General features: G+C 40.4%; 1 protein-coding gene across 1 annotated transcript; it reads right to left on the minus strand.

The window, feature by feature from the left end:
• Positions 1-561: 561 nt before the first annotated feature.
• On the minus strand, positions 562-26,928 carry UBA6 (ubiquitin like modifier activating enzyme 6). The gene is made up of 21 exons (XM_038400075.2): positions 26,792-26,928; positions 25,296-25,439; positions 24,639-24,706; positions 24,173-24,251; positions 22,875-22,955; positions 22,269-22,346; positions 19,698-19,879; positions 17,494-17,599; positions 16,721-16,810; positions 16,522-16,602; positions 14,796-14,924; positions 13,687-13,738; positions 13,509-13,572; positions 12,223-12,292; positions 11,006-11,077; positions 9,850-9,967; positions 8,675-8,868; positions 6,305-6,432; positions 5,291-5,378; positions 4,869-4,963; positions 562-2,690 (listed from the first exon to the last, which is right to left on the minus strand). Exons 1-21 carry the CDS (start codon positions 26,834-26,836, stop codon positions 2,555-2,557), a joined length of 2,100 nt encoding a protein of 699 aa, XP_038256003.1. The 5' UTR covers positions 26,837-26,928; the 3' UTR covers positions 562-2,554.
• Positions 26,929-27,695: the final 767 nt, after the last annotated feature.

Consider the following 27,695-nt stretch of genomic DNA (forward strand, 5'->3'; position numbering starts at 1 on the left):
ACACATTTCTGTCACAGGCTATGTTCTCTTTACATTTGGTAATAAAAACCCACTCCTGTCAACCTCTCTTCAGACAAATCCAGAGAAATACACATCAAACTGAGAACGCGCAGTGACTTAGCATATATACTACTCTAAACACATTGGTGCAGCTAGGCAGAAATCATCCACAGAAGGCACTCAAAGGGCACCCACTGTGAGACATGGAGATGTCTCTGTGTTTTGCTAATTTTGGCCCCCAATTCCCACCACCTCTATATTTAGGGTTCACAAAGAAGTGCACGAGTGTTCAATGCTGGAGCAAGCCCTGTTTTCAAGTGCCAACGCTGCATGTAACTACATACTGTCAGGAAATAGGAAGCTGTTAATAAAGGCCACTCAGTATGTTACATTTGAATATTGACTTTTAACCCTGAAGAGACCATCAGATCTAAGTCAGGAAAGCACCCAGACTAACAGACTTTTACAGACTCCTTATTTTCAAAAGTGTTCCATGTGATATTAACATCCAGCTAACAGCCGACTCTGCTTTCATGTTGAGTAAATAAACAAAGAAGTTAGTTACTCAAATTACATTTTATTGTTTCCCAGCCCCTGACTTTTAGAGTTCACAGTGCTTTACGTTTGCCCCAAACATTTAAATAAAAAATAAAACCCATATCACAGATTTCCATTGGGATTTACAGTCCCTACTATTGCTGGGGAGGGGGGAAACACATTTCAGTCAGTACTCAGAAACAGATATTTACTCTCAAATAGTCTTCCCTGTCTGCCTTTTGCCTATGTCAATTATTATGCACTTTGCCATCTCTATGAATGCCATCTCTTTGCCTGTTTTACAGAATGTTCAGTTTTTGTTTTGTTTTTTTTAAAAGAGTAAGTTGTTAAAAAAAAAAAAAAGTTAAATAAACCAGCTGGGTTTCAGACCAAATCTGTTAAAACTATAAAATATCTATAAACTATGTTGAGAGTAAAAAAATATATACACCTTACAAAAGAGGTACTACATTTAAGACTTATTCCCAAATATTGGAATAATTTTAGTGGATTCCAGCTTGTAAATTCAATACATATTTGGTGTCCAAATGCCGAGCCATCCGGATATTTTGTTCTTGAATAAACAAAATTGGGAGGAAAGGGGGGATGAGAACAAGCACAATTATCCAATATTTTAGGCTCCAAAATATCCCTAAACGTTAATAAACTGAATCATATATTGACATCACTGATTTTACAATGGTGAACAAGTTTTGCATCATATGCAGGAGATACAGTAAATGCAAACTATTTCCAAAGCAAAACTAATAATAATGTTCAGGGCGATGTTAGTAGATTAGATTTTTGTTCCCATCTCACTTGCTTTAGTTTTTCCATAATCAGGGAAACAATTCACACAAGCTCACCTGTCCAGTGCGTAGATGCTGAAGAATTCTGCCACTGATGCTGTCGTACTGCACCAGCATTTTCTACTAATTGCCAAAATGATTTCCTGACTGCCACTGAATTAAATAGATCTATCAGACTTTAGATGCCTAAATTATAGATTGAGGCCAATATAAACTCAATTTTCAGATTAACTCAGATTTGTGCTGTAGAGACAGATATGCTATTTAAAGTTTCCTTCTAGAGTTATGGCACCAAGAGGAGATAAAAGGAACCAAATGTTTGATATGAAATACACAGAATATCCTCTTGACCCTCCCCCTTCAAAAGGTAACAATTTGCTACTGTGCTCTTAATTTGGAGGCAGAAAATTTTAGCCACAACTTCACCTGCCTCTTCATCAAGTAGAATTAATTGGGAGAATAAGGGCACAACTCTCCAACAGAGTTCAGCTTTCTCCATACTTCACTGTTCCCAAGCTGCGATCTTGGGGCAGAACTCAATTGTCATCACTCGGTTGATTTCAATGAGCAATGACAATTTACACCAGCTGACAATCCGCCCCCTGCGTTTCCACATCCAGACTGACCTAAAAAGAACTGCTCCAACATACAGTAATAGCAATGGCTCAGAAGAGAACACCGACAATGTAAATGAGGCAAATTCATTTGCTTTTTTAATGGAGTTACACTTGGGATGAATTTGGCCTAGTGCTCAGATTATGTGGTTGGCACCCCAATTTTAGAAGAGAGTCATGAGAAATGGATTATGAAACATTATGGACCACCATGTTATAAAAAAATTTCCCCAATTTTTGCTCTCCCCCCATTTAACATTTATCTTGCATATTGAAATAAGATGCTAAGTTTGCAATTTTCCCCCTTCCCCCATAAATTAATATAAATCTCTTCTTTGTGGTAAGCATTATACATGACATTCCATTTCAGCAAACCTCCAGTCCTCTTTATGAACGGGCAGATGTATGCAGAGAATAGGGACAGATGAACAGTAAATCCAGTTTGACAGACTTCTTCAGTGCAATTCACTGACTTTGACCGTTCCTGATTTAATTAAGGCTTCACCAAAGAAATATGTATTACTCGATTTAAGCTGAAATCAGCACACTCCCTTCAAAGCAAATGGTCCTAGAGCGACTTTAGTAGCATTACCATCAATTGTCTTCATGGATGAAGTAGTATCTCACTGGTGGTCCTGGCAAGTCTTCATCTCCATCTGTTTCTGGAGCAAACGACACCGTGAGATCCACATATTTTTTATCAGCTGATGGTTTCACTAGCTTTTGCATCCTGCAAAGAAAGGAAGACAAGTTTTGTAAGAGCAGGAAAAGAAGCAAAGAGCCGGCTGGGCTGAGCTATCCTGTGTTATGGGAAGTTGTTTTATTTTGACAGCTCTTCCAGGAATGAAGTGCAACCCCTCAGAAGTTTGGTTAAAGACAATGAAACTTCTATTAATGCAATGTACCAAAGCTGCTCTCTCTTGTTGTGGAAGGTCACATTTCAGTTAGTGTATTTCTGCTTTTGCTCCGAGATCAGTCAACCTCTGAACTATTATGTTGCTTCTGATAAAAAGCAAAGAAACGATTTTGTGCAGGGCTGGGAGTCTGGAGGAAAACAACAATTCTTTCCCCCATCATCCACCAATAGGGCAGACAGATCCATGCAATAGCTGTTGCCCCGATCATATGGGCAGTAGTCATGGGCATGGCCCTTTGTACACCCCACATGTGGTTTTGACCAATGGATTTGTACTGTGTATGAACAAATCGAATGGTCACGCTTCCAAAACCTCCCTTGTCCACCGACAATGGCCCTTTCCATGGTTCTCTGGAGAGAGCCATCATGGAGCTCTGCGTGCAGGAAGTTACAGTGTCCGCTTGCAATGAGACTGTTCTGCTGCAGTTTGGGCCTTCTATTGCCAGGGATTTTGGAGTCGGGTACTGGTGGTGGCAAAGAGCCAGGATTGAGCCCTTGCTGACTATTAGCTGCAATACTAGTAGGCTTATTGCAATAGATGGCACTAAAACATGCCCCGTACGTGGCATTATTATTGAAGTACCACCCTGGAAGAGCGGCCTCATTGTACAGCATCTTATTCTTAAATAAAACTTTATAGTAACATTCTGAACTGCAAGAGCCAACTAACATTATGTTAAGATTACACATTTACCAGTTACCCCAAAATATTTTAACTATTTTGATTGAGTTGGCACAGCAGATCAGTGCTCTGCAGTGAGATTCTATGAGTTTTGCAGTCTTCATTTGGAATCTAGTTGAAGTTTGCGCTCTTTGAAATTTGCTACATTACAAGAACCACTAAAAGCGTACGTCTCTTCTCACCTGAACAATAAGGGTCTTACCCTTCCACAAGAGGTGGACAGTAAATTCAATGGAGCCACCCAGCCATCCTTAAAAGCAAGTTTCATAAGACAGAATGACAAACTGATGCAATTCTGAATGCAAGGGCATGACACAAACGCCTACATTGGCGAATCTGAGCCATTGGGTGGTTGCAATTATTTTTAGAGCAAGAATGAAAATATGCAGCGCCTCGGAAATAAAAAACAATTAGGGTTTATAAGGTCACTCAAAATGCACTACAATCACCAGTGCAGCTAAAAACTAAAACTTCAAGAGACCAAAGAAAACCACTTTGTAGGGTGAATAAAATATAACCAAACTTATGGGGGGAGGGGGGGACGACCCCATTGTCACTATGAAAATGCCTGCTTGTAGCCAGCTACATGATAAATAGCTATAAACTGCAGCTTTGTGCCCCCAGCACTCAATACTCTGGAAATGGAGGCTACTTACTGGAACTGGAGGTCCTTCGAGATGCGTGGCCCCTACCTGTATTCCACACATGGGTACGCAAGCACGCCATGTGCCCAAGACCAGCAATTTTCCAGAGCAGAATCCGTTGACACGCACATGCGCAGTTGCTTCCCTTGTGCTCCTGACCAAGGGTGTGAGAGGCAGTGCGGGTCGATGCCTCTTCAGTTCCTCCTCTTAGCACAATCCAACAGGATCCAAAGCCGAGGGGAAGAAGGGCAGGTAGTGGAATACAGATAGGGACCACCCATCTCAAAGAACCTCCAGTTACAATAAGTAACCTCCATCTCGTCTTTGAGTGATGGTCCCTATGTGTATTCCACATATGGGTGACTGGCAAGCCGTGTGCAGAGCGGAGAAGGGTGTAGGGAAGCTGTCAACAGAGATGCTTGTAGTCCTGCCATCCCTGCAGTTGTGGCTTGAGTTAGAGCGTAGCGTATGTTGGACAGAACTCCAAGTTGCTGCTCAAGAATCCCTTGAGGCAATGGAGCTATCGAGAGCTTTCAGGTATTTATGCTGTGCCTATCACCATGGTATCTAGGTGCCAGCCACATTAAGTAAGTAAAAGGAATCATTAACGTACCAGGTCACGTCCCTGGACCCACAGTTCGTTTTTACTACCTTATTAGCACTTACGTCAGCTTTAATCTTTTGACGTGACCAGGCATCACAGGGACATACAGCATTTTGACGCCCTGTACAACCATTGTTGGCTCTATTCCGTATTTCTCCTGCGATTCAGAAATGCAAACATTTTAGCAGACTGCAGACAGAGAGAGACAATTAGTTCCAAATGATGGAACCGTTTCTAAAAAACAACATCCCAGCTAAGAAAAATTTCCATGCATTAAATATAAAATTGACCAATGGTTTATTGAAATTGATTTGATTGAATCTTTTTATATACTCAATTGACAGCACGGATCAGGGGCCACACAAACATGCACTTATTCCTAAAAATTATTTTGGCATTAATTGGAGCTTGACACAAGCCAGAAAAAAATGAAGCCATTTTCCCCACATCCTCTACTAAACCATTACAGTAAGTGAAGTCTTACTCTGACAGCATTTATGAAGTCCAGCAGAGTGAAATCTTCTTTCCCATAAATAGTCCACCTGTCCCAGATTGTAAATGATATTCCATTTCTGTTTGAAAAAGAACAGAGTGCTAAACATTCATTTGATCTTGCACTCTGGAAATGTGGATTCAAAGTCTTTTCTTCAGAAACTGATATTGTCATCATCAGTAGCTCTGCTATTAATCTACTGTTTAACTTTCCTCCTCTCTCTGCCCCTATTTCCCCTCCCTCCCTTTGTCTGTCTTGTCTATTTAGACTAAGTTCTCTGAGGTAGAGACCATCCCTCAGTATGCATATACACATTACCTAGTGCAATGAAGCCTTGAACCCAGATTAGGCCTCCAGATATTACTATAAAACAAATAAGGTGAAGAAAGATACTGCCAAACTTGTAGTTTTATACTGCATAGATATGTATATTTCCAACCAAAGACTATGCAGACTGAACAATGTTTGACTAATGCATTTATTAACAGAAATAATAGTTAAAAAGGCAGTAAGTAGGGACCAGATGTTCAAAATTGTTCAGTAATCAGCAGCTCCCATTGAGAACAAGGCTGAGCACTTTGGAAAATCTGGTCTCCAGTTTGTATAGGTCAGAATGTTTATGTTGGCTTTCCAAACCCTTGCACTGTACATTTGAGAACAGCCTCACCAGATCTAAGAATATTAGTAATGCTTAGTGTCGTGATAGGAATTGCATACTACCCTCCAAGTGCTCACTGTGTTCTGTAGTTTAGAAACCAGCCAGAGCTGTAGTAGGTAGCGAGGCCTTGTATGTCTGTACAAAATTAACATAGTTACTTGGAACCCAACTGTGGTTTCTTCATATTGTTGTTGTATGAGGACCAAAAGACAACACGTAGCCAGGTTGTATGGGTTCCCTCCAACTCCCATACATACTGTGTGTCTCCAGATCCTGATGCAAGATTACACCCCTCTCAAATATCAAATGTAAATTCCTAGACAACACACCATCATTGTGCTCCTTACCTTATTTCTGTTTTTCTTACTTCAGCAGCTTCTGTGAACACTATTATTGGAATGGCTAGATTTAAAAAACAGTTCTTATATGCTTCAAATGGATGTTCACCCACAACTTTGATCAGTTCCAGGGCGACCTAGGGTCAACACAAAGACAGAGTTACTTAATACTTTGCAAATTACAGAATTTCTTGGAATAAAGCTCGTACATAAAATCTGATGTACACAGCAGCATGCTAATTCAAGTAAAGGACTTACAGCAGGCTAAGACTGCTATATGGAAGACATTTGGTATGGTCTTCCATTAATATTAATAGGAACAACAGAAATCACTGTCAGAGAAAGGGGACAGAGTGTCAGCATGGCGGGGCATAATTAAAGTTGGTAACCTTCCAGGGTGCCCAGTTTCAAACCCCTCCCTAATATCTCCAATTCTACGTCCAGGCATATATGTTCTTACATTAGGGCAGAACTTTCTGGAAAGCTTGAGACAAAGCAGACAAGGAACTTGGGAAAGATGGGTTCAGAAAAAATAAGGTAGTGATCTCAGATCTTAAACATTTTAAAAATTTGGTTAGTAATAACCCAACATCTTGGCCTAGTAACTCCAAGTTTGTTTTATTCTGCTGGTTTTGGCAAGGACTAAGACCTTTGACTGTTTTTTGGTGGGAGAAAGGAAGAGAGGCTAGGTTATTGGTATTGCAAAGAGTTCTGAACTCCAATACAGCAAAGTTTGCAACACCTCTGATATGGAGAACAGCAGGCTTAGGGGTCGTCTGGGGAAGAAGTGAAATCTATCCTTGCATAAGTTGCAACTTCCTCAGTCAGTGCATAGCATGAAAGCTAGTCCCATCACTGAAACTTTGTCATCGTTTTTGGAAACCAAGGAAATTCCCAGCCAAAAATGAAGCTGGGTATAAATAGCTGAACCTCGACAGCATTGACATTACAGTTGGTTTTCCAGTTTAAGATTGATGTTTTCTGCAAATATGCCAATAGTGTGTTCAGGTTTTTCCCCACTTCGTTGGTAAGTTATTTGTTGCTTTATATTCAAAATTAATGAATTTTTTTTGACCTATGAATTTGCTTTTATTCTGCTACAAATGAAGTTCTATCATCAGAACCCAGATATGCAGCAATCATGAACATGGGCTGGCTCACACCCTCCTCTGGAAAGGTTCCCTCTGGTGGAAGAGGTTAACAGACTGTATATGCTGAAGGCTGAAACACCACCCCCAAAACCCACCAGACTGAAAGGCACTCTTAGCTCTGCTAGTCCCCCTCTCCCACAGCATTACTGCTCCTGCCTGTGCCATGCCAACATTGGCTGCCCAACAGCAGTGGAAAGGACCCAAGGTGAGGGAATATGACTCTTCCACCTGTATTACTATGTAGAAATTGGTACACAGAGCAAGGGATGGTGCTGCAGAGAATGCCTACCCCTCTGTGTGGAAGTGACCATGGAAATTCAGAGATCCATACACAGATCAGCAAGACACACTCCAGGCCTTTATTCTCCTGGACTATAAACAATTTCTTTGCTATTCCACTGCTAAAAATACATGACCGCTTCACAACAGAAAAAGGAAGGGGCATGCATTTAATTTCAAGTAATTAAAGGGACTCTCACCTACTCTTACATTACATAAGATTAAACTCAGTGGCAACTGCTTCGCTCCTTGACAGCATATGGCCTGTATTGATCACAATGGAGTAAACATTTCTCAGATATAAAGTGAGGAATGTATGTGAAATAAAGGACTGCAAACTGACATTTTACTCACGTCTGGTAGCGGTCACCTTCTTGCTAAGACGTGACACACTCACACTGGTGTTAACATTACTAGGTTTATCCTATTTCAATACTAGTTAATCAAGTCTTTTGTAAATGCAGTAGTTACCCTTAATGTTTGCACATTCAAGTTTCCTTCTAATTGCCAAACTAGCATTAAAAGCATGATGAAATTGGTTTATAAACTATGCTATTGGATTCTCATACTGCTAACAACAAATGCTGTATCACATTCAAAATGGTGAGTTTTAACATACATATTCTATACCACAGAAAAATCTGCTTCTTGCCTTTCAAAGTTTTCTATTTGTTTAAAGATAAGTATATTATACTGACAATTAATACCCCCGCTTCCCAATCTTTCCACAATGCCATAAAGCCTATGCTGCAGGATCACAGAAGCAAGAGGCCACTGTAAAGTTAAACCTAGATTAGGATCAGTTTTACCAAAAGTCTTGCAGCAGGGATGTATTAGCATTAACCAACACTCAAATAATGAAGAACAGGCAGAAAAGAGGGGATTTGCTTCTCGCAGATCAGAGGTGGTTTCACAAAATAAAGATTCCTCAAGATGTAAACTCACTGACCAAGCCAGATACGGCAGCAGTAGCAGTTGCAATGGCAGGAATAATCTTTCCAGCGATCCGCTTTGTTTTGAGCCGATCCGCTGGTTCAATGTTGTACATCTTGGCTCGCAGATTAGATGCTGCTGTTATGAAGTCTATATGCCCATTTGCATCATCATCTTTTTCAAAGGAGAGAATCTTCATTTGTAAGTCATCTGTTCATGAAACAAAAATCAAATGTTCACCAGTAAGATGAATGAATTCTAAAATAGACCCAGAACATCAGTAATTTATTTTATTAATACAGTTTCAATTATATGCTTTTTAAAGATATGGGAGTATTAGGTCCTGGTGCAGGGGTATCTGTGCTACAAAGAGAACCAGCTGCCATATTTGATGATTGAGTTTATTGCATTGGGGGGGGTGTTTCTTTTTTAATATTAATGGAGACACAAAGCACTTAATTTCCTTTGCAGTGCCAGGAACCAGTGTTGGACTGTTTTGTGGGTATTCTTCCCCACCCAGGCATGGGGTTTTTCTCCCCACCCTGTACTGTACAGCTCCCCTTTGTGTGAGTGTTAGCAGTGTGTAATCATTTCACTAAGACTAGTGTTACATCTAATTATCACTTTTTTAAGCATCAATATCTTCATGTGTCTGAAGTACCTGACTTGGTACCCTTTTACTATTAGGGCAATTACAAATCAAGTTCCCCTTAAGAAAGTAATTTAAGGCAGCAGTTCACCTTTTTCCCATACCAGGGACCACTCCCAGTCTGGCTGGGATCTAGCCAGGACCCACCTGCACATGCATAGCAACGGGAAAAGGGCAGGATGGTCACAATGCTCTAACGCCCGTTTGCGACTCCCAGGTTGAGAACCTGTACTTCAAGAGATATAACAGCCATAATGGCAAAGCCACAAGGACTGAGATATTTATATCTTAGGGAACCCTTAGAAGTCATTCTGTGCTTTTTTATATTTTTAAACAATCTGTTATGGATAGCTATTATCTCTTAAAAGAGATTTTTAGTTTTTTAGATGATACACAAGAAACCTTTAAAAACCCTCACCAAAGTGAAAAGCTGGTGAAGTACTAAACTATATTTCCAAAGACTTGAGCAGCACACAGTTGGCACTACGGTAACAGCTAAAACTCAACAAGTAGCGGAGTATTTTACAAAGGAAGTTACTCACTTTTCAGAGCTTCATTGGATAATATGGCTTTTTCCAGCTGGAAAATAGCATTCCTCTCATCCTCACTGCTTACTGGAATATGGTCTGGTTTCCTGGCAGTTTCATCTGTTTGCACAACCTATGAATATATGCAGCAACTGTTTATGTAGCATGGTATTACCCTTAGCTCAAGGGCCACGTTTGCCCAAACAGATTAAATGTGGCATGTGCCTTGCATTATCACCACATCTAACCAAAAAGCTGATGTTTTCTCAACAGCTAGGAAAACTGAAGAAATCCACATCCCTGAGCGGCATAGTTCAGCCAACCTAACCCCTGGTGTAAGCAGCACTAAATCAATGGAAGAATTCTTCTGTCGACCTAGCTACTGCCTGTCAGGGAGGTGTTATTACCTGCATGGACAGAAACCCTCCCATTGGTTTAGGCAGTGTCTACAATGAAGTGCTACAGTAGTACAGCTGCAGAGCTGCAACTGTGCTGCTGTTGGATTTCAAACACAGAGAAGACCTTACATATGAAGGGGTAATATACATCTTTTGCCAAACTATCAAGATCACCAACAACGTAACAGCACTACACACGAACAGGATTTATAGTCTCAACAACTCCATTCTCTACAAAGCTGCAACATAAAAAATTTCAAGAGACAGTTTGCTGCCACGTATTTTAAGCGGCTGCATCCTGATCTGACCCACTGAAATCTTTTTGGTTAATACAGCTCTAAAACACTAGCTTTATGTCATGGAGAAAAACAATCCCATTTTCTTGCCTAGTATTACAATAATGTAACCCAGAGCATTGACTGTAACGGTAATTAAAAGTTAACTAAAAAACATTGATGTGCAGGTATAAAACAAAGCCTGGAGGCTTAAGGCCATGGACTGCACTTATATGATTCAATTTAAAAACAAAAAATAAATTTTGAAGAGTCCAGATCATTGTCAGCTTCATTTTGGCTCAATTTAGCTGGGATATTTAAATGCAAAATCTTGAATATACAACATAGAGAAACAAAGCAAGAACATATGCTACACAAACCATATTTTCAACAGGAGTTCCTCCACATAACAGGAAGGGGAGAATTACCAACTGACAAAAGCAAGATCACAAGAAAGGTGTTTGCTTAACTTAGAGCTTATTAAAATATTAAACCTACTTTATTTGAAGGTCTGAACTCTTGTATATTTACTCCTGAAATTATCTTCAAAATAGTTTCTTCTGACAAATCCTGTTTTTTAAAATAAAGATCACTGCAACTTACTTTTATAAAAAATAGACAAAACCTTATTATATCTACTAGCCTTTTTAAAAAGAGCAAAGTTAAAAAACATATTTGTAATTTATACTTCATTTACAGCAGAATTACAGTTTTATGGGCTAGGTACCCCGCACTTACTTAAAACTGAAGAAACATCATAAACTATCCGGCTGAGGAACACAAAGGTATTTCATACTGAACCATTCTATAAAGGTCTAAGTTTGTAAAAGTGGCATTTACCTACATTATAAAACGCAATCACAGTATTGCACATAACTAGGTACTTATACACGTTACAACAGTCATATGTTAATGCTACTATGTTTACATCTGCTTCTCTATAATGTGTTTATATTCTTGCAGCTAGAGATGTGTATTAAGTTAAATGCACAATAGTGAAAAATAACCCAGCATTTCCTTTATTTAAAATTCCTGTTCTTCCTTCATCTAAGCACTACTGAGAAGGGTGGGAAAGCCTGAGACAACATACTGTGTTGCATCTTGATTGTAGTTCATCTGCTAAAGGAGATTGCAAAGAACAAAAAGTGGCCAAAGTGGCTACATGAGAGACTGCTTAAAGATCTGAGGGTAAAAATCTGAACTGCAAATAAAGATCATGGAGGCAAGGCAAAAAAAACACACTTATGGTTTATAGGAAAAAGGATATGGGAAGAAAAATGAGTTAATGCTGGCCAAAAAGGTTAAGGGGAGCAAGACAGACCTTTACAAATATTGTCAAGATAAGTAATTATAAGGAGGAAACAGGTCCACTAATAAGTAAGTGAGGAGGGCAAATGAAATGAATCCGGATTGAATGCGGCCAAGATCCTAGTTTAGTGTTGTTTCTTCTTCTTAAGGACAGAATTAAAGAAAGTTTGGACAATTAAAAAGTAGAGCAGCTTCTTGAAGATTAATATGGATAAAGAGCAGCAATGGTGGCACTGGACCATCATGCTGAAGACTAAAACAGTAGAGAGATCAGTTGTAATTCTAAAAATATTTGGTTTCTCAACAATTTATCACTGAAGACCGAACAGAAACAATTGCATTTGAATGCATACCGAGTATCAAGTACATCTAACCTCTGTTTTAATTATAATTGAATTACCACCTACCTTTTCTGTGACAGGGACACAGTATACTCTTGCAAAGAGTTTTGCACCACTCGCTATGAAACTGTAATGTCTGTTGAAAAAAAGAGAGAAGGCAATTATTTTTGTGCCAAAATCTAAATTCAGATTTTAAAATAATATTTGTGTTTCAGTAGCACCCTGTAGCTCAAATCAGGATTGGGGCCCCAGTGGGTCAGACTATGAGAAAACACAAGACAGTAAGGTTCCTGCCCTTAAGTACTTATGATCTAAAAATGAAGGCGAATGTGTTACCAAAGTACTAACAACAACATATCATCGGATGCTTCTACACATCAGGGAACTATTGCCCAAGAATAATTTTCCTTACATTACAGGATCATTAAGAAAGTAGGTGGAACACATGAGAAAAGGAGGATTTCAGCTAATCACAGCTGAGTATAATCAAAACTATCTTGTCAAAATGCTGAAATCCTCACTGAGGGCTTGCCTTCACTACCGGGGTAAGTCGACTTAAGTTACACTACTCCAGCTATGAGAATAACTGCACTACGTCAATGGGAGACGCTCTCCGGTCAACTTACCTTAATCTTCTCGGGGAGCTGGAGTACTGGAGTCAACCAGAGAGCGCTCTGCCACCTATTTAGCGGGTCTTCACTAGACCTGCTAAATTGACACCTGCTGCATTGATTGCAGCAGTGTAGTGAAGACAAGTCCTGACACTGCACAACTTCAAAAGAGGCCTGTGTGATTTACTTTTAGTCTCCCCCTTATTCTTGTCAGTGTCACACCAGAGAGAATTCAATGAAATACTTGTTGCAGGAAATGCATATGTTTCACACGCTCAAAAGAATTCAGTCTTATAATAACCACATCCAACGCACTGCCATATATATTCCCATTTGATCCCACTTTTTAAGAGCCTGAGTTCACAAACTAGGTTAATGTTTCCCCAAGAGTGGGGAGCAATTTCTCAAAGGAGAAGCAGATATTTCATCTGAAAAACCTCAAGACTTTGACATGCTTCTTTTGCATTAAAACTTTCAGTTTAGTTATTTGCAACACTGAAGTCTACCCTTGGTTACACTGAGGTTACTATTAACAGGAAGGAGCGGGCGGCACTTCAGTTTGTGTGGTCTTAGCTCAGTTCAAAACCAAGTTCCACAGATGACAATTTTTCTGATAATTCACTTATGCACTCTACCAACGTGGGATGAGTTCTATATCTACACAAGCCTATTACATAATATTCCTTCCTCCCTCCCTCCCTCCAGGTATATACAAAATATCAATAGAGGTACAATACTTACAAAGGGTCACTAAATTCAAACTTTATTGGAGAAGGTGGCCTCTTTGGTGACTGCCAAAACAAACCTGGTAGTTGGAAGAATTTAAAGTGAAATTCTAAGTAGTTACTAACATAGTAAAGCAATGATTTACTATATAAAGTCACATCGAAGTGAGATATAAGTGGCTATTTATACTTACTTCCATCTTTTAATCGTGTATCAAGGGGAAAAGAATGAAGTAGTTGAAGAGCCTAAAGAAGAAATGCCAGAGTACTATTAATACTCCATCATACATAAATCAGCGCTTCAAAATAAGAATGAAATAAAAAAGATGTCATTGTGGTGCTCTAAAGTCTTGATCCAGCTTTGTCACATTTCCCTCTGATAGAGGGAAAGTTTTCTAATCAGTTATGAAAATATAAGAAATTTATGTTCATGTAGGGAGCTCCTTCCCAATTGTTCAGAACCACAGGGTTGAAGTAATGAAAGCATTCGTGCATATCAGAAGACAGGTGCCAACTGAATACGGCACTCTCCAGTCTTCATCCAAAAATATTGTTTAACATGTGAAGTACACACTAGCAACCAAGGAACTGTGAATGCAATTAGTACTTTTTCTTCAACACAGTCACCCATTTGTGTACACATAATTTAAGCACATTACATATCACACCTTCAAAACTACATCAACACAGTCGGTATGTTTTAATCATCCTGTCTCCTATATATTTGAGAAGACTGAATAAGTACAACAATACAAGAAGTAAGAGGACACCAAACTTAGTGCAATATTAAAAGAGACTACTGGAACAAAAGAGAGACAAGGTAGATGAGGTAGAATCTTCTATTGGACGCACTTCTGTTGGTGTAAGAGACAAGCTTTTGAGCTTACACAGAACTCTTCCAAGTCAATTCACTGAAAGCATTAGCAATATTTTAATAGAGGGGCAACCTTGTGGGACTGGAGAAATATGGTATTTATTCAGCAGATACACTGCCAAAAAATAAAGTAAGTCCCAACCGAAGTTTCAGTCTAGAGACACTGAGATAATGTGAGGATTTCTAATAATTTATGCAAGACTATACCGAAGATTTCACATTGGGAAGAGATGAGCTGAGCTTTGCGTTTTTTTAATTGTAGCATTTGTAGCAAAGATTTGGTAATTCTGGAGGAAAGTGACAGGAAACAGATCTGAAAAACTTTTTGCAAATAATGTTGGTATTTTATCCATGAGATAAATAAATTATTTTGTAAGCCTTAATTAATCAAAAGCCATTTCTCAACCATAACAGGTTTTACATACAAACCTTATGTTTAAAATACTTCTCAAATTTTATTCTTGCAAGTTCCACACATTGAGACCAATTTCGGGGTCTTCTACTGAGTGATTTAATAGCTTGAAAACAGCCTTCTAAACTCTCTCCTGACTTTATTCTCTGAACAGAAAAGGGGAATAGGAAAACAGCGTTAGACTGGACAAGCTCTGTTACAACTATTTAATAAATTAAACTTTGTTACCTTACTAAGAAAAGGGAAAGTGGAAGTCTCATTTATGAAATATTCTTTATTTTAGGCTTCACTATTTCACTTCATGCCACCCTTTTTGCAACTTTAGCTTTGCAATTTCTCCAAACACTATTGCCTAACATAGCAGTTCTGAAGTTACCTGCTTTTAAGAGGTTTATCCTATTTTGTTTCAATTGGCCTCAATCCTCGTTACCATGGGGTAATCAATGCTCAGTATAGAGAATGAAGGTGCAAATCCTCTTACTGGAAGTTGCATGTTAATTTACCATGCAGAAAAATGAAATGATTAACTTGGAAGCAAATTAGTTTCTTTCTAATTTCTTCAGATTAGTTGTTACACCCGTTCTCAGGAAGATGCCCACTATCAGAGGGCAGTATAACGACTCATTGCTCCCACCCATGTGTACAGGTACATATCAGCTAGAGCAGCCTTCTACACACAACTGACTCAACTTTGGGCTACTAACTGAGACACAGTGGCAATTCAGGAAGTGGTAGGGGTATTCCTGATGGTAAGGCGATTGTGGATATTTATAACTAACCTTATTTTGCACCCAAGGTGACCAATGATTATTAAGGCTATGTTTTAGTCACAGATATTTTTAGTAAAAGTCACGGACAGGTCATGAGAAGTAAACAAAAATTCATGGCCCGTGACCTGTCCATTAACTTTTACTAAAAATACCAGTGAATAAAACTTGGGGTGGGAGAGGGGGGGCTGGGAGAGGGCAGCCCTGCTGCTTGGGGTCAGGGGAAGGTGGTGGCAGCGCGTAGCCCAGGACCCCCACTGGTGCTGGGGGGGGTGGTGTTGGGTTGGCAGGGTCGGTAGGCTCCCTACCTGGCTCCACACCCCCACAGCAGCAGAGTTTGGGTGTGGGACGGGGCAGAGGCATGTGACGGGGTGAGGCGGGCTTTGGGTGGCGCTTACCTGGGGGCTCCCCAGAAGCAGCGACATACTCCTTGCTCAGCTGCTAGGCGGAGGCATGGCCAGGCAGCTCTGTGTGCTGCCTCCGCCTGCAGGCACTGCCCCCACAGCTCCCATTGGCTGCGGTTCCCAGCCAATGGGAGCTGCAGAAGCCAGCGCTCTGGGCAGAGGAAGTACACAGAGCTGCCTGGCCACGCCTCCGACTAGGAACTGAGCGAGGGGGATGTCATTGCTTCTGGGGAGCCCCCCAGGTAAGCGCTGCCCACAGCCCACCTCACCATCCCATGCCCCAACCCCCGCCCCACACCCAAACTCTGCAGCTGCTGCAGGGGGGGAGGGGGGAGGCACCGTGGCCCCACAGGGGCTCCTTGAGCTGCCACTGAGCCAGGCACACTGGCTGCTGCAGAAGTCACGGAGGTCATGGAATCCTTGACTTCCGTTACAAACCCGCACCCTTAATGATTATCATCACATCACATATTCTGTATTAGGAATGAAAACAGAACTGAACTTGAATCTTGATCTTAAAATAAGGGCCATTACTTCAAGCCCCTTATTTTAATCACAACATTTATTCCTACCTGCAAGACCTCTTCTGCGGATGGGTAGGTTTGCCAAAATTTGTTAAACAATGAAGGCTTGTGAGAAAATGCACTTTCAAACTAAAAAACAAAAGCAGAAATATGGTGTTGGGCAGGTCAATATTCTCTAAGTTTATTTCCCCACATACACTTCTAAATACAGAATGAATGTGTGTACCTTGACAGGCACTACACTTACCTTATCCCTTGCCCACTGTATTGTGTGCTCAATGGCAGCTGGGAAAGATTTTAAAGTGCAAAAAGGTATTTCTTCTTCTGGTGGATCTCGCTAAATTAAAAAAAAGAGCAGTGTATACTGACAGACATGTTAACGTATATTACTACAGGTGCATTGTAAATGTCTATATTATCTGTAGGTTGAACTTCAACGGATACTAAACATAAAGGGTGTTGGGGATTGTTTATAAAAGCATTACAATTAGATTGCCAGAACAAAGCTAAATTGCCACAATGGCATTAGACGTCTCCTAACAGACAAGAGGGATATTATAAAGTTGAACGGTTTTCACTACAATTTAAAAACAAAACTTAAAAGGCAAGAGAATAGGAGCTCCGAAAGCAAAACTGAACCATGAAACGCTATTTGACGATGGGGTGAACTGCATTTACGTAAGGGCATCACTTCCCCACTTTCAAATAAGAGCAGGTGCCAACATTTTAAAGTTATTTCAGAATTATTTTTAATTCCTGATCCCACTGTAACTGCTGGTTAAATAGAGGAAACAAAACCCTTAAAACATATCAGTTTTGATTCTCCTCTGTGAACGTCTTTAGAAAAATCATTTTTGCCACATTTTTAGTCTGACTTTCCAACAACAGGAGGTGCATCTTCAGTGACTCAAGCGGGTCACTTGTATTTAAAATACACAAGAGGCAGAAAAAGTATAAGAAAAAAGGAGCTTGTGGGATCAACCACACAGGGCAAGTTACTGTTAGGAAGAGAACACTTACATGGCTGTTATAAGACTCTGTCAGATGAGGCACAATAGCTTCTGTGTGTCCTTTAGTTCCCATTGTTCCAGAGTCTAAGAGGGGACGCAGGTTTGCTAAACAACGACTAACGTAGAAATACAACATAAAAGATATCAGAGGAAAAAAATCATTCGGAGAGGCCAACGAGACCCTGGAGTATCTGAAATCAAGGCAAATACTCTTAAAAAAAAATCTTCATGGATACTCTTTTTTGCTTCTGAATGTTTCCTAAGTGAAGGATTGTTTCATACGAAGTCAAAAACAAGGTTTGCTGTCAAACCTGATGTTTTAGCCCTTGACAGTGTTTTCCCTGACTGCATTCAAGACCTCTCCTTTGAGCATTCTCTGGCTGGGATTCTGTGTTTGCAAACCATCTACTGGTTGGGTTTTCCTTCACAGTTTCCTGGAGTTGGCACGTCTCATTTTTTCTATGGTGGACCGTTCATGATAGAACTCACGTCCTACCTTGTATCTCTCTACACTCTTCAAAAGCACCTCCATGTTTTTTCCCCATAAATGTGTTTTCAGAAGGTCCACTCTTGGTCCTTTATTATCTATTCTCTGCCAATTACACTCCCTTTTAAAGTTGCAACCCTCAAACCCTTTGTATTTTAAGTTTTTATGTTGTATTTATTATCCCAACACTAAATACTTTGCTGAACAGTGAGTTACATAATCTCGGTAATAATACATAGGAAGTTGAATATGGAAGTCACTGCATCCAGAACAAAGGGGGAACCTCGCACTGCAACATTTAAGAAGAATCACTTCTCAGACCAGAATCAAACGCATTTTTAAAGATGAACTGCAAAGAATATTGAAAATTTACATCAGTTTCTAATATCTGAGCTCAATGTTTCCATTATCCAGGCTAGAATGGGCATTCAGTGTGCAACTAGAAATGGACTTCCCTTCCCTCCATTCTCAGGAACTCCAAAGTCATGCGTTATCCAGTGATGCTACAGGTATCCAGGAACCCCAAATTGATTTTAAGGATATAGGAAAGACTTAAAAAAGACTGACAAATTGGCTCCTGAACTTGTCTTGGGCCTTGTCTCACTGGGGATTTCAATCACTTATGCCATCAAAGGCAATGCCATTATGAACTGATTTACACTGGAGTAGCTTATTCCTGATTAAAAAAGGGGACGCCACACTAGAACAAATCAGTTTATTGAGGCCTTGCTTGTCTACAATAAGTGTTTCCATTAATGCAGCTACACAAATGGATGGCCAAAGATGGCTGTAACTATAGCAAATCCCCAGCGTGGACTTCTTTCAAGTGTCACTCTGTTCCCAAGGAGCTTTGAAAATGCAGATTCCAGGCAGGTTTTAAATAAACTGGAAAACAACAAAGTGAATTCCAATCAAACTAAAAACGACACTTATGTTTATCTGATATTAAAGAATGTAATGGCTGAAACTGTCCCAACTGGCTTGGTCATTGCTTAGCTTTAATATGTGCATGAAGAACTGTCTGTGTAGGACATATAGAAATACAGACAGACAAACAGGGAAGTATTTCAGTTTTCAGATGCCTTGCTTTAGAACACTGTGACGGTAAAACAGATAATACCCTCAAACAGCAGCACATTGCTCTGCGTAAAGGATTAGTCTCTTACTATTTATTATCTGTGTTATCGTAGGACCTGGGAGCTCCAGTCACAGACCAATACCCCATTGTGCTAGGCACTGTACAAACAGATCATAAAAATAGTTCCTGCCTCAAAGAGTATACTTTCTAACACTTCCATAGATCTGATATTCTACAACATATGCTTAATACTTCGTGCTCACAGCATCTTCTATCTAAGTATCTCAAAGCACATTAGAAATACATAATTAATTCTCAACACCACTGAGGTATTGCCCACCACCTCTTCTCTTATACTTCTTGACTGCTATTTTATGCCAGAAAAAACATTCCGAGACCATCCCTATTACATGCTGCCACTGCTGTTTATATCAGCCGAGATGGATTTTGCTGCATTTAAAAAAAGGCAATCCAGTTTGTGGCCTACATTTCTCTCAAGGTCTGAAAGACAAAACTGAGGATACTACTGTCAAGCCACATTTTAACCCCTGCTCCCCCTTCCCCACACACACACTAGATTTGGAGGAAAAAAGAACGGGGGGGGGGAAAAACAGAAGAGCAGATACGACTCCCATCGCACCACACTTACCTGTCTATATATCTCCTTGCCTCCACATTGTCTAGAGCTGTAACAATGATGTCTTGCTTGGTGTAGAATTCATCATTGTAAATGTTCTCAGTGGCTGGACACACTTTATTAAGATACGGATCGATCTTTAACTGAGGATTGATGTTCAGGGTTGCTGCTGCTGCAGTATAGCTTTTAGGTTTCTAATCAAACGAAAAATATGTTTATTTTATTGCAATATTAATTCTAAAACCACGAGTCAAACAAGGTGGATAGATTTAGGTCACGAAAGTTCCTCCAGGACTGCGGTTTAAACAACCATTCAGCGTATAAAATGTATAAATCTGAAATCCCACTGCTGAAAATGAGGAAATAAAAAGTTAGACAGGAAACCAAGTTATGGTTACTCAAGAAATGAGCACTTCACCTTTAATCATCCTATTCATCCGAAACAGGTTGTGAAAGATCTGCTCTCAGTGCCTGGCCAAACCCAATCCAGACAAGATGCAATACTGGTAGTTCGGGGAAGTTGGAGAGAAAGCATCTATAGCAGGGGAGGGCAAACTATGGCCCGGGGGTCGCATCCAGCCCTCCAGACGTTTTAATCCAGCCCTCGAGCTCCAGCCAGGGAGCGGGGTCGGGGGCATGCCCCACTCCACGTGGCTCCTGGAAGCAGTGGCATGTCCCCCCTCCGGCTCCTACATGTAGGGGCAGCCAGGGGGCTCCGCCCCCACAGCTCCCATTAGCTGGGAACTAAGGGGGGAGGGATAGCTCAGTGGTTTGAGCATTAGCTTGCTAAACCCAGGGTTGTGAGTTCAATCCCTGAGGGGGCCATTTGGGGCAAAAATTGGGGATTGGTCCTGCTTTGAGCAGGGGGTTGGACTAGATCTCCTGAGGTCCCTTCCAACCCTGATATTCTATGATTCTATGATTCTACAACCAATGGGAGCTGCAGGGCCAGTGCCTGTGGACAGGGCAGTGCGCAGAGCTGCCTGGCCACGCCTCCTCTTAGGAGCTGGAGAGGGGACATGCCGCTGCTACTGGGAGCTGCTTGAGGTAAGCCTGCACCCCTGACCCCCTCCCACACTCCAATCCCCTGCCCCAGCCCAGCCCTGATCCCCCTCCCGCCCTCCAAATCTCACAGTCCCAGCCCAGAGCACCCTGCACCCCCAACCCCTCATCCCCAGCCAGAGCCCTCACCCCATCCACCAATTTCGTGAGCATTCATGGCCCGCCATACAATTTCCATACCCAGATGTGGCCCTCAGGTCAAAAAGTTTACCCACTCCTGATCTATAGGATAGGGTAGAGATGATATCTGCCCCAGTAGACTTTCTGCTTGTGGTGCTTTTGAATCTCCTACTGCTCCTAGGTAGCTTCTGTGGCTAAAAGTGTACTTCAATTGTTTATAGGCAGGAAAACGTGGCCAGTGCTTACCCAAAATAGACCTCAAACAATAACCCATAACATTGTGATTTCAAAACTGAATTATTGAAATGTCATCTACATGAGGCTGACCTCAAAGGTCACAGTAAAATGCCCTTATCCACCTAATTGACACCATTAACTGGGGGAACATATTATTCCAATTTTCCAAAGACTTGCACTTGGAAATAAGTGCAATTGAATGCTGACATTGGTCTGTAAAGCCCTACATAGGTTGAGTTCTAGCCATGCAAGACATCATCTCTCCCCCGATTTGCTGCCATTTCCGTCTTTGCTAGCAACAGCTACATCTGAACAACTGAAAGCTATGGAATTGGCTTCTCCCATTGGTCCGCCAAAGCTTGAGATTACTGCACGTTACAGTGAAAAGTCGACCGTCTTTCTCCTTTTAGTAGCTTTCAAAGAATGAACTATTGCTTTGTGTTGCCTAATAATTAATTACATGCTTTTTTCAAAGTATTTAATTACTTAATGAAAAACATAATAGTTAGGACAGTGTGTATACACACACACACACATACACACACAGGCAAGCAAGTTGATTTGACTATTATGAACTGCAAATTAAAACATCTAGTATCATAACTCCAGGGTCTCCATACCAATATTTCAGAAAGTCATGGCTGAAATGTTTAAAGCAGACTAACATATTATAAATTCTGTTTTAATATTTCTGCTATTGGATAATTTGTATACTGCTTCACCATACTTTTCAGTTAAGTAATTCTGATATTTCAATTGTCAACTCACAACAACCTGATGTAAGATGTTTACTGCTTGTAAGTTCATAATTTACATCACTCTCAGTGGCCTGCAAAAGATCTTGCTTCTGATTCTTCACTCACAGCTATGTAAAGGAGGAATAACTTCACTGAAGTCAATGGAGTGATGCTGGAGTATATGAGTGGAGAATCAGGCTTTTTGAGCCTATTAAACCGGTGTTAATATAAATACTAAATTTAGATATATGAATAAGTCTCAATATTAGATTTAGTATTGTTAAAGTCCATTCCCCACCCCAGTCTTCTCAAAGACTCCTTTCTTTGCACACAAATATTTATATGCTTAAGCTAAGGTCTCACAGTGGGTAAAAGCAGCAGCACATACTCTAGCCAGGAGACACTATGATGCAAAAAGAAAGCCTACCTGTATATGATGGGGTCGAAAAAGAAACTGCCTGTTCAAGTTGGATTTCTCTATCAAGTCTGGATCTGTAATTGTGACCTACAACAAGAAGGAAAAAAAGAATAGCTGAAATTATAAACTAAGTGTGCTGTTCAGCACTGCTCTTTTTGTAAAATCCAGTGTCAAAATAAGCCTGACAGATGGTAACATGAGCATCAAGATGGTTACAACAATCTATTTTAACATCTTAGATTTTAAAACAATTTCCCAAGAGTGCTGCTCATGAGTTCTACTTCCAAATTACACATGAACATCCCAATTTACACATAACTCTCTTCCTCCTACCAAAGAACTTAATCCAAAACAAGACTAACTCCTTAATAAGACTACAGTGGGATACAATTTTTATTTAAAATACGTATGTGTAAGAGGGTATTTAAACTGGTTTTCATAATAAACAATCCTCTTTAAAAGAGAGGAAAAAATGAGACAAGCACACCTCTGTATACTATCTTCACTTTCACCTCAGTCTCCAATACATCCAAAGCATGCCATATTTACAATAAACCCTGTTTTGTGTTATTGTTTAGATATGTAAAGACAAGCCTGTGTATGCATAAAACTTACCATGCCTTTGTCTCGGCCACTACCAACTCCAAGAAGTGCAAAATTTTTCAACATTTCACAGCCTATAGCTCCACACCCAACCTAAAGAAAATACATTTAAAATAGTCAGAGCCATCATTTATTTCTATCACTTCAAAAAAACAGGAGGGGACTTCATCATAACATAAGATTAGCTGAAAAAGTATATAAATTACAGTAAACATTGAGGTGAAATTCAAAATTCAGATGTTTAGCTACAAAAGTCCTGAAAGATCTAGGCCCTAATTATCAGAGACTCCATAAGACCTGCCGCAACACTTTCACTCAGAAGGAATGCTCCAACCATGTAAACGAAGTGTGAAATCAGCAGCAGCTAGGGGGAGGATGTTCTTTGTGGCAAGCCACCATCAACTCACTGCCAAATATACAACTAAACCCTAACCAAGCCACTCTCCGAGAGAGATGCAAGACATTGTTTGATCAGGCTTTTCACTAACTTCCCTGACATTTTTTATACTAGCTTCTTGCTACTTCCATGGATTCTCTGAGGAAAATGAGGTTGGCTGCTTTGATGGACTGCAAAGCAGGAAAGATATTCAGAGCTGTTTTATGAAAAGCAGGCCCAGAAACCAAAGCAGTGGACATCTTATAAATACTACCATTAAAGTTTACCCAGTTAGGCTGGTTAGATGACCTTTCTGGACAACTACAAATAGAAGTGAAGAGTGATTTAGAGAAAATCTTACTACAAGATTTTCTCCAAAGGTTTAATACATCTTGTTTAAATAAGACTTGTTTTCTATATACAGACACAGTTCCTTTACATTTAGGACATTATGAAGCACCACAGCAAGAACTGAACTGTCATTCTAAAAATTATAATTTTGCACTGCATTCTTTTCATACTTTATTTTTATTCCTTTACTCACCAAGACCCTGAACTTCAAGGAAGTCCACATGAGCAGTGTCTCATTGTACATAGCCCCTTGCAGGTTCAAGGCATCATTTACAAATTCAGTAATTTACAATGGATCTCCTAGACATTAGTTTCAGAGTAGCAACCGTGTTAGTCTGTATCCACAAAAACAACAGAAGTACTTATGCATCTTTGTTAGTCTCTAAGGTGCCACAAGTACTCCTGTTTTATTAGACATTAGTGTGTATTACTGAGAATCTACTTTTACTTTGAATGGTTATCTGTCCAGTTATTCATGTAACCACTATAGATCTGGCTAATTTGAGGACAATTATAAATTATTTGCACCATAATATATGACAGTTCACAGAACACACGACTTCATATCATAAGCCAAACTTACCAGGAAAACATTCAACTTATGCAGCTTTTGGCACAGGGACTCTCCAATGCAAACCCTCAAGGCATCATATTTATCTCCCCTGTACAGATACATTCAGATAAAGAGGGAAAACAGTAAATTGGCAAGAGGGATACTAACCTACATATGATAAATGGCATATATTGTGCTTCAATATTAGCTAAGATAAGAAGGTGAAAACTTCCCCTCAACTCATACTGTCTCAGGACTCATTACTTAGTCCTGCCTTGGGACTGGACTACATGACCTCTCGAGGTCCCTTCCAGTTCTATGATTCTAAAAATAAGATATACCCACCTAGGGAACATTTCCTCTAACAGATTAAAAAAAAATGCAGTCAAAGTATGTACTGAAGCATTACTAGGTTAAAATCTTAAAAATTGGATTGCATGCCCACAGGTGATTCAGTACCTAAAACATTATTACATTTAGAAAATTTCAGCTGTACCTTGGGAGGAATTCTTCACAACTGGTCTTGTCTAGAGATATAGTGATGTCCAATGCATCAATATACAGCTAAGGGGGGGGAAAAATAATTTGATCATGTGAAAATATTTCAGATTACTGTGTAAATGTATTTGATTTAGAAGGAGACAATTAGGAATGCACACTTTCTGTGTACAGTATGTAGCCATGAAAATTAGGAAAATTAAATATGAAAGATAGGCTAAATCTCTACTGTCAATATACAATTAAATAGCATCATTAACTTGGGAGTTATTTTTCCTAGCTACTAAAAGGTTATAATGAACTTGAAAATAAACGTTTATGCCAGAGAAAAAGCTGGTATGTTCATAGCATTCAGATATTTCTTTTGATCTATGACAATATCATCGCTTATCCAGTCCTTTTGAAAGTAGTTCCCAATGAGTCTCAGACTCTTTTTAATCTAATTACATTCTAGAGGCCAGTCCCAGCATCCTTGGCAGCACCGTTCTTATCTATAGTAGTTCAAGTTAGCATAGATTATATATTATACCTTCACACAGACAATGACAAGAATAAGTGTCTATGCTTGCCTTCAATTTCAGCACGTGGAAACAACCTCCATACCCACTGCCATGTATTAATAAAGCTAAACATCAAAAAAAGAGAAAAAACTTACCCACTGCTGCAAAGGAGAAAATTTTCCTGTTACTGCTTTCAAGACTTCTTGGCTAGCAACACCACCTACTGCTGCAGCAAGGGGAGCTAGAAATCCCTGAGCAGTCCTAGAGAGCCATTTCACTATGTCTTCATTCACCTGAGGCTGAAAGATAATCCACAATAAAAAAACAATTTTTACAAATTTCTCCCAGAAATTAAAAATATCCTGTGCTTGTGAGATAGTGCTATCCATCAGGCAAGGACATGTACTTTTTATCCACAAAACAGGAATGGCACAGTCAACCCTGACCCAAAGGTATCAGCACTTCTAGAAGTGACAGTATTTCAAGTCTCCATACCCATTCAACCTCTGGCTTTTAACATCATCCAACTCTTCTGCCAATGGAGCCAACAAATGTGGTTTTCCTATGGGGAAGAGACACTGAAGTGGCTAAAGCCCTACAGATTAAGAAACTATGCCCTACAATCCTGGGAGAAGGCCTGCCACTCTTAATCATGACAACATCAAGAAGGGACATGACATGCTAGAAGTTTTGTTTTAGCTGATATGTTCAAAGGCTAAGGAATCTGCACTGCTTGGGGCTAAAAGTGGTTTTGAGAAGTCTAGTGTAAGTGTCTGGATAGAACAATGAGGTTACTTTTCCGTGGGACTGAAAAGTAGAAAGCGCACAGAATTTGAAAAGGGGCTTGTCTGTCTGCTCCTTTGCTTTCCTTTTATTTTCTGCTCCAAGTTGCAGCTGTAATGGATAGATGGTCTACTTGGGCTAAGATATTTTTTAGACCCAACAGCCCCTCCTAAATGGTCCTGGTTCTGAGCCCTTGCCTGCTCATGAATACAGGGAAACAAAAACAGAGGTAACTAAGGTGTGGAGTAGCAATTGCGAGGTCTAGTGGGCCTACAGGAATATCAAGTGGGGATTCCAGGGCCAAGGGGGGAACAGTCACTGTGAGGCCAGTTCATCTAATAGCCATCCAGACTACCAAAAGGAAACCCATATTGGACTTAACCATGTTTTAATCAGCAATAGCTCCCTCTCGCTATGCTTCCTAAACCACTACCCTCGAACAGGGGATGGTCAAGACATGCAGACAAAAGCAAACGGCAGACAGGATGGAAGGAAGGAGGTTTCTAGAGAGCATCCTACATAGCCCAGAACTGCACAAGACTCAGGATCCAGGGGCAATGGAGTCTGGTTTCCATATTAGACTCCAGGGAGTGTCCAGCCTGTAGGAGGCCAAACCCTCCCTGAGGAAAGGATGCATAGTTCTCTTTTCCTGCATGTCTTCCTGCAGCAGGAGTTGTAAGTTCTTTTTTAAAATCCATCAAAAGAATACCAACAAAAGCTAGATCAAGGGCCAGAAACTAAAGCAAGGCAGGTATACATAAATTTAAAATTATCTATAATAAAGCTCTTAAGAATATTAATCGCATTCATATTATAATTACCAACACAACACTGTAGAATAACTGCAGCTTAGCTAAGAGCTACTCACTTTGCTTTCCAGTGTTTCACTTATGGATACTGCTATTTTCAACATCTCCTCAGCATCTTGAAGGCATCTAAATCCCAGGACAAAAACAGCAATAAATGCTTAATAGTAAAGAATTCTCTCCATGAATACGGACATCAAAGAACAATTCCCTATACAAAAAGCCAGAACCAAACTCAAGAAATGTGTCTAACTTTTGACTGTAAAAGTGTTGAAAATACGTCTTAAAATCTGTTTAAAAGTGTAATATTTAGTTCAAAAATAGGTGTCTTTACTGGATATATCGACACAAAAGGTTTTAATGTTGGTATTTTAACTCTGACAACATAAGCTTAGAACAATACCTGAAGTCAAACTCCTAAAGCAGGGGTGGGCAAAGTTTTTGGCCTGAGAGCCACATCTGGGTATGGAAATTGTATGGGGGGCCATGAATGCTTATGAAATTGGTGGTTGGGGTGTGGGAGAGGGCGAGGACAGAAATAAGGAGTTCAGGGTGTGGGAGGGGGCTCTGGGCTAGGGCAGAGGGTTGGGAGGCAGGAGGGGCTCCAGCTGGAGGTGTGGGCTCTGGAGTGGGGCCTCAGATGAGGGGTTTGGGGTACAGGAGAAGGCTGCGGGCAGAGCAGAGGGGTTTGGAGTATGGGAGGGGGCTCCAGGCTGAAGCAGAGAGTTAGGGTGTGAGAGGGGATATAAGCTCTGGGTGCGGATTCCAGGGTGGGGCCAGAAATGAAGGGTTGAGAGTGCGGAAGGGGGCTCCAGGCTGGGGGAGGGGTTTGAGGACTCCGGCTGCGGACACTGTGCAAGAGGAGTTTGGGGTGCAGGAGGGTGCTCCGGACTGGTACCGAGGACGGGAGGGGGATCAGGGCTGGGGCAAGCAGTTGGAGCACGGGAGGAGGTCAGGGGTACAGGC

This window comes from Dermochelys coriacea, chromosome 4, assembly GCF_009764565.3.
Source record: "Dermochelys coriacea isolate rDerCor1 chromosome 4, rDerCor1.pri.v4, whole genome shotgun sequence".
Taxonomy (NCBI): Eukaryota; Metazoa; Chordata; order Testudines; family Dermochelyidae; genus Dermochelys; species Dermochelys coriacea.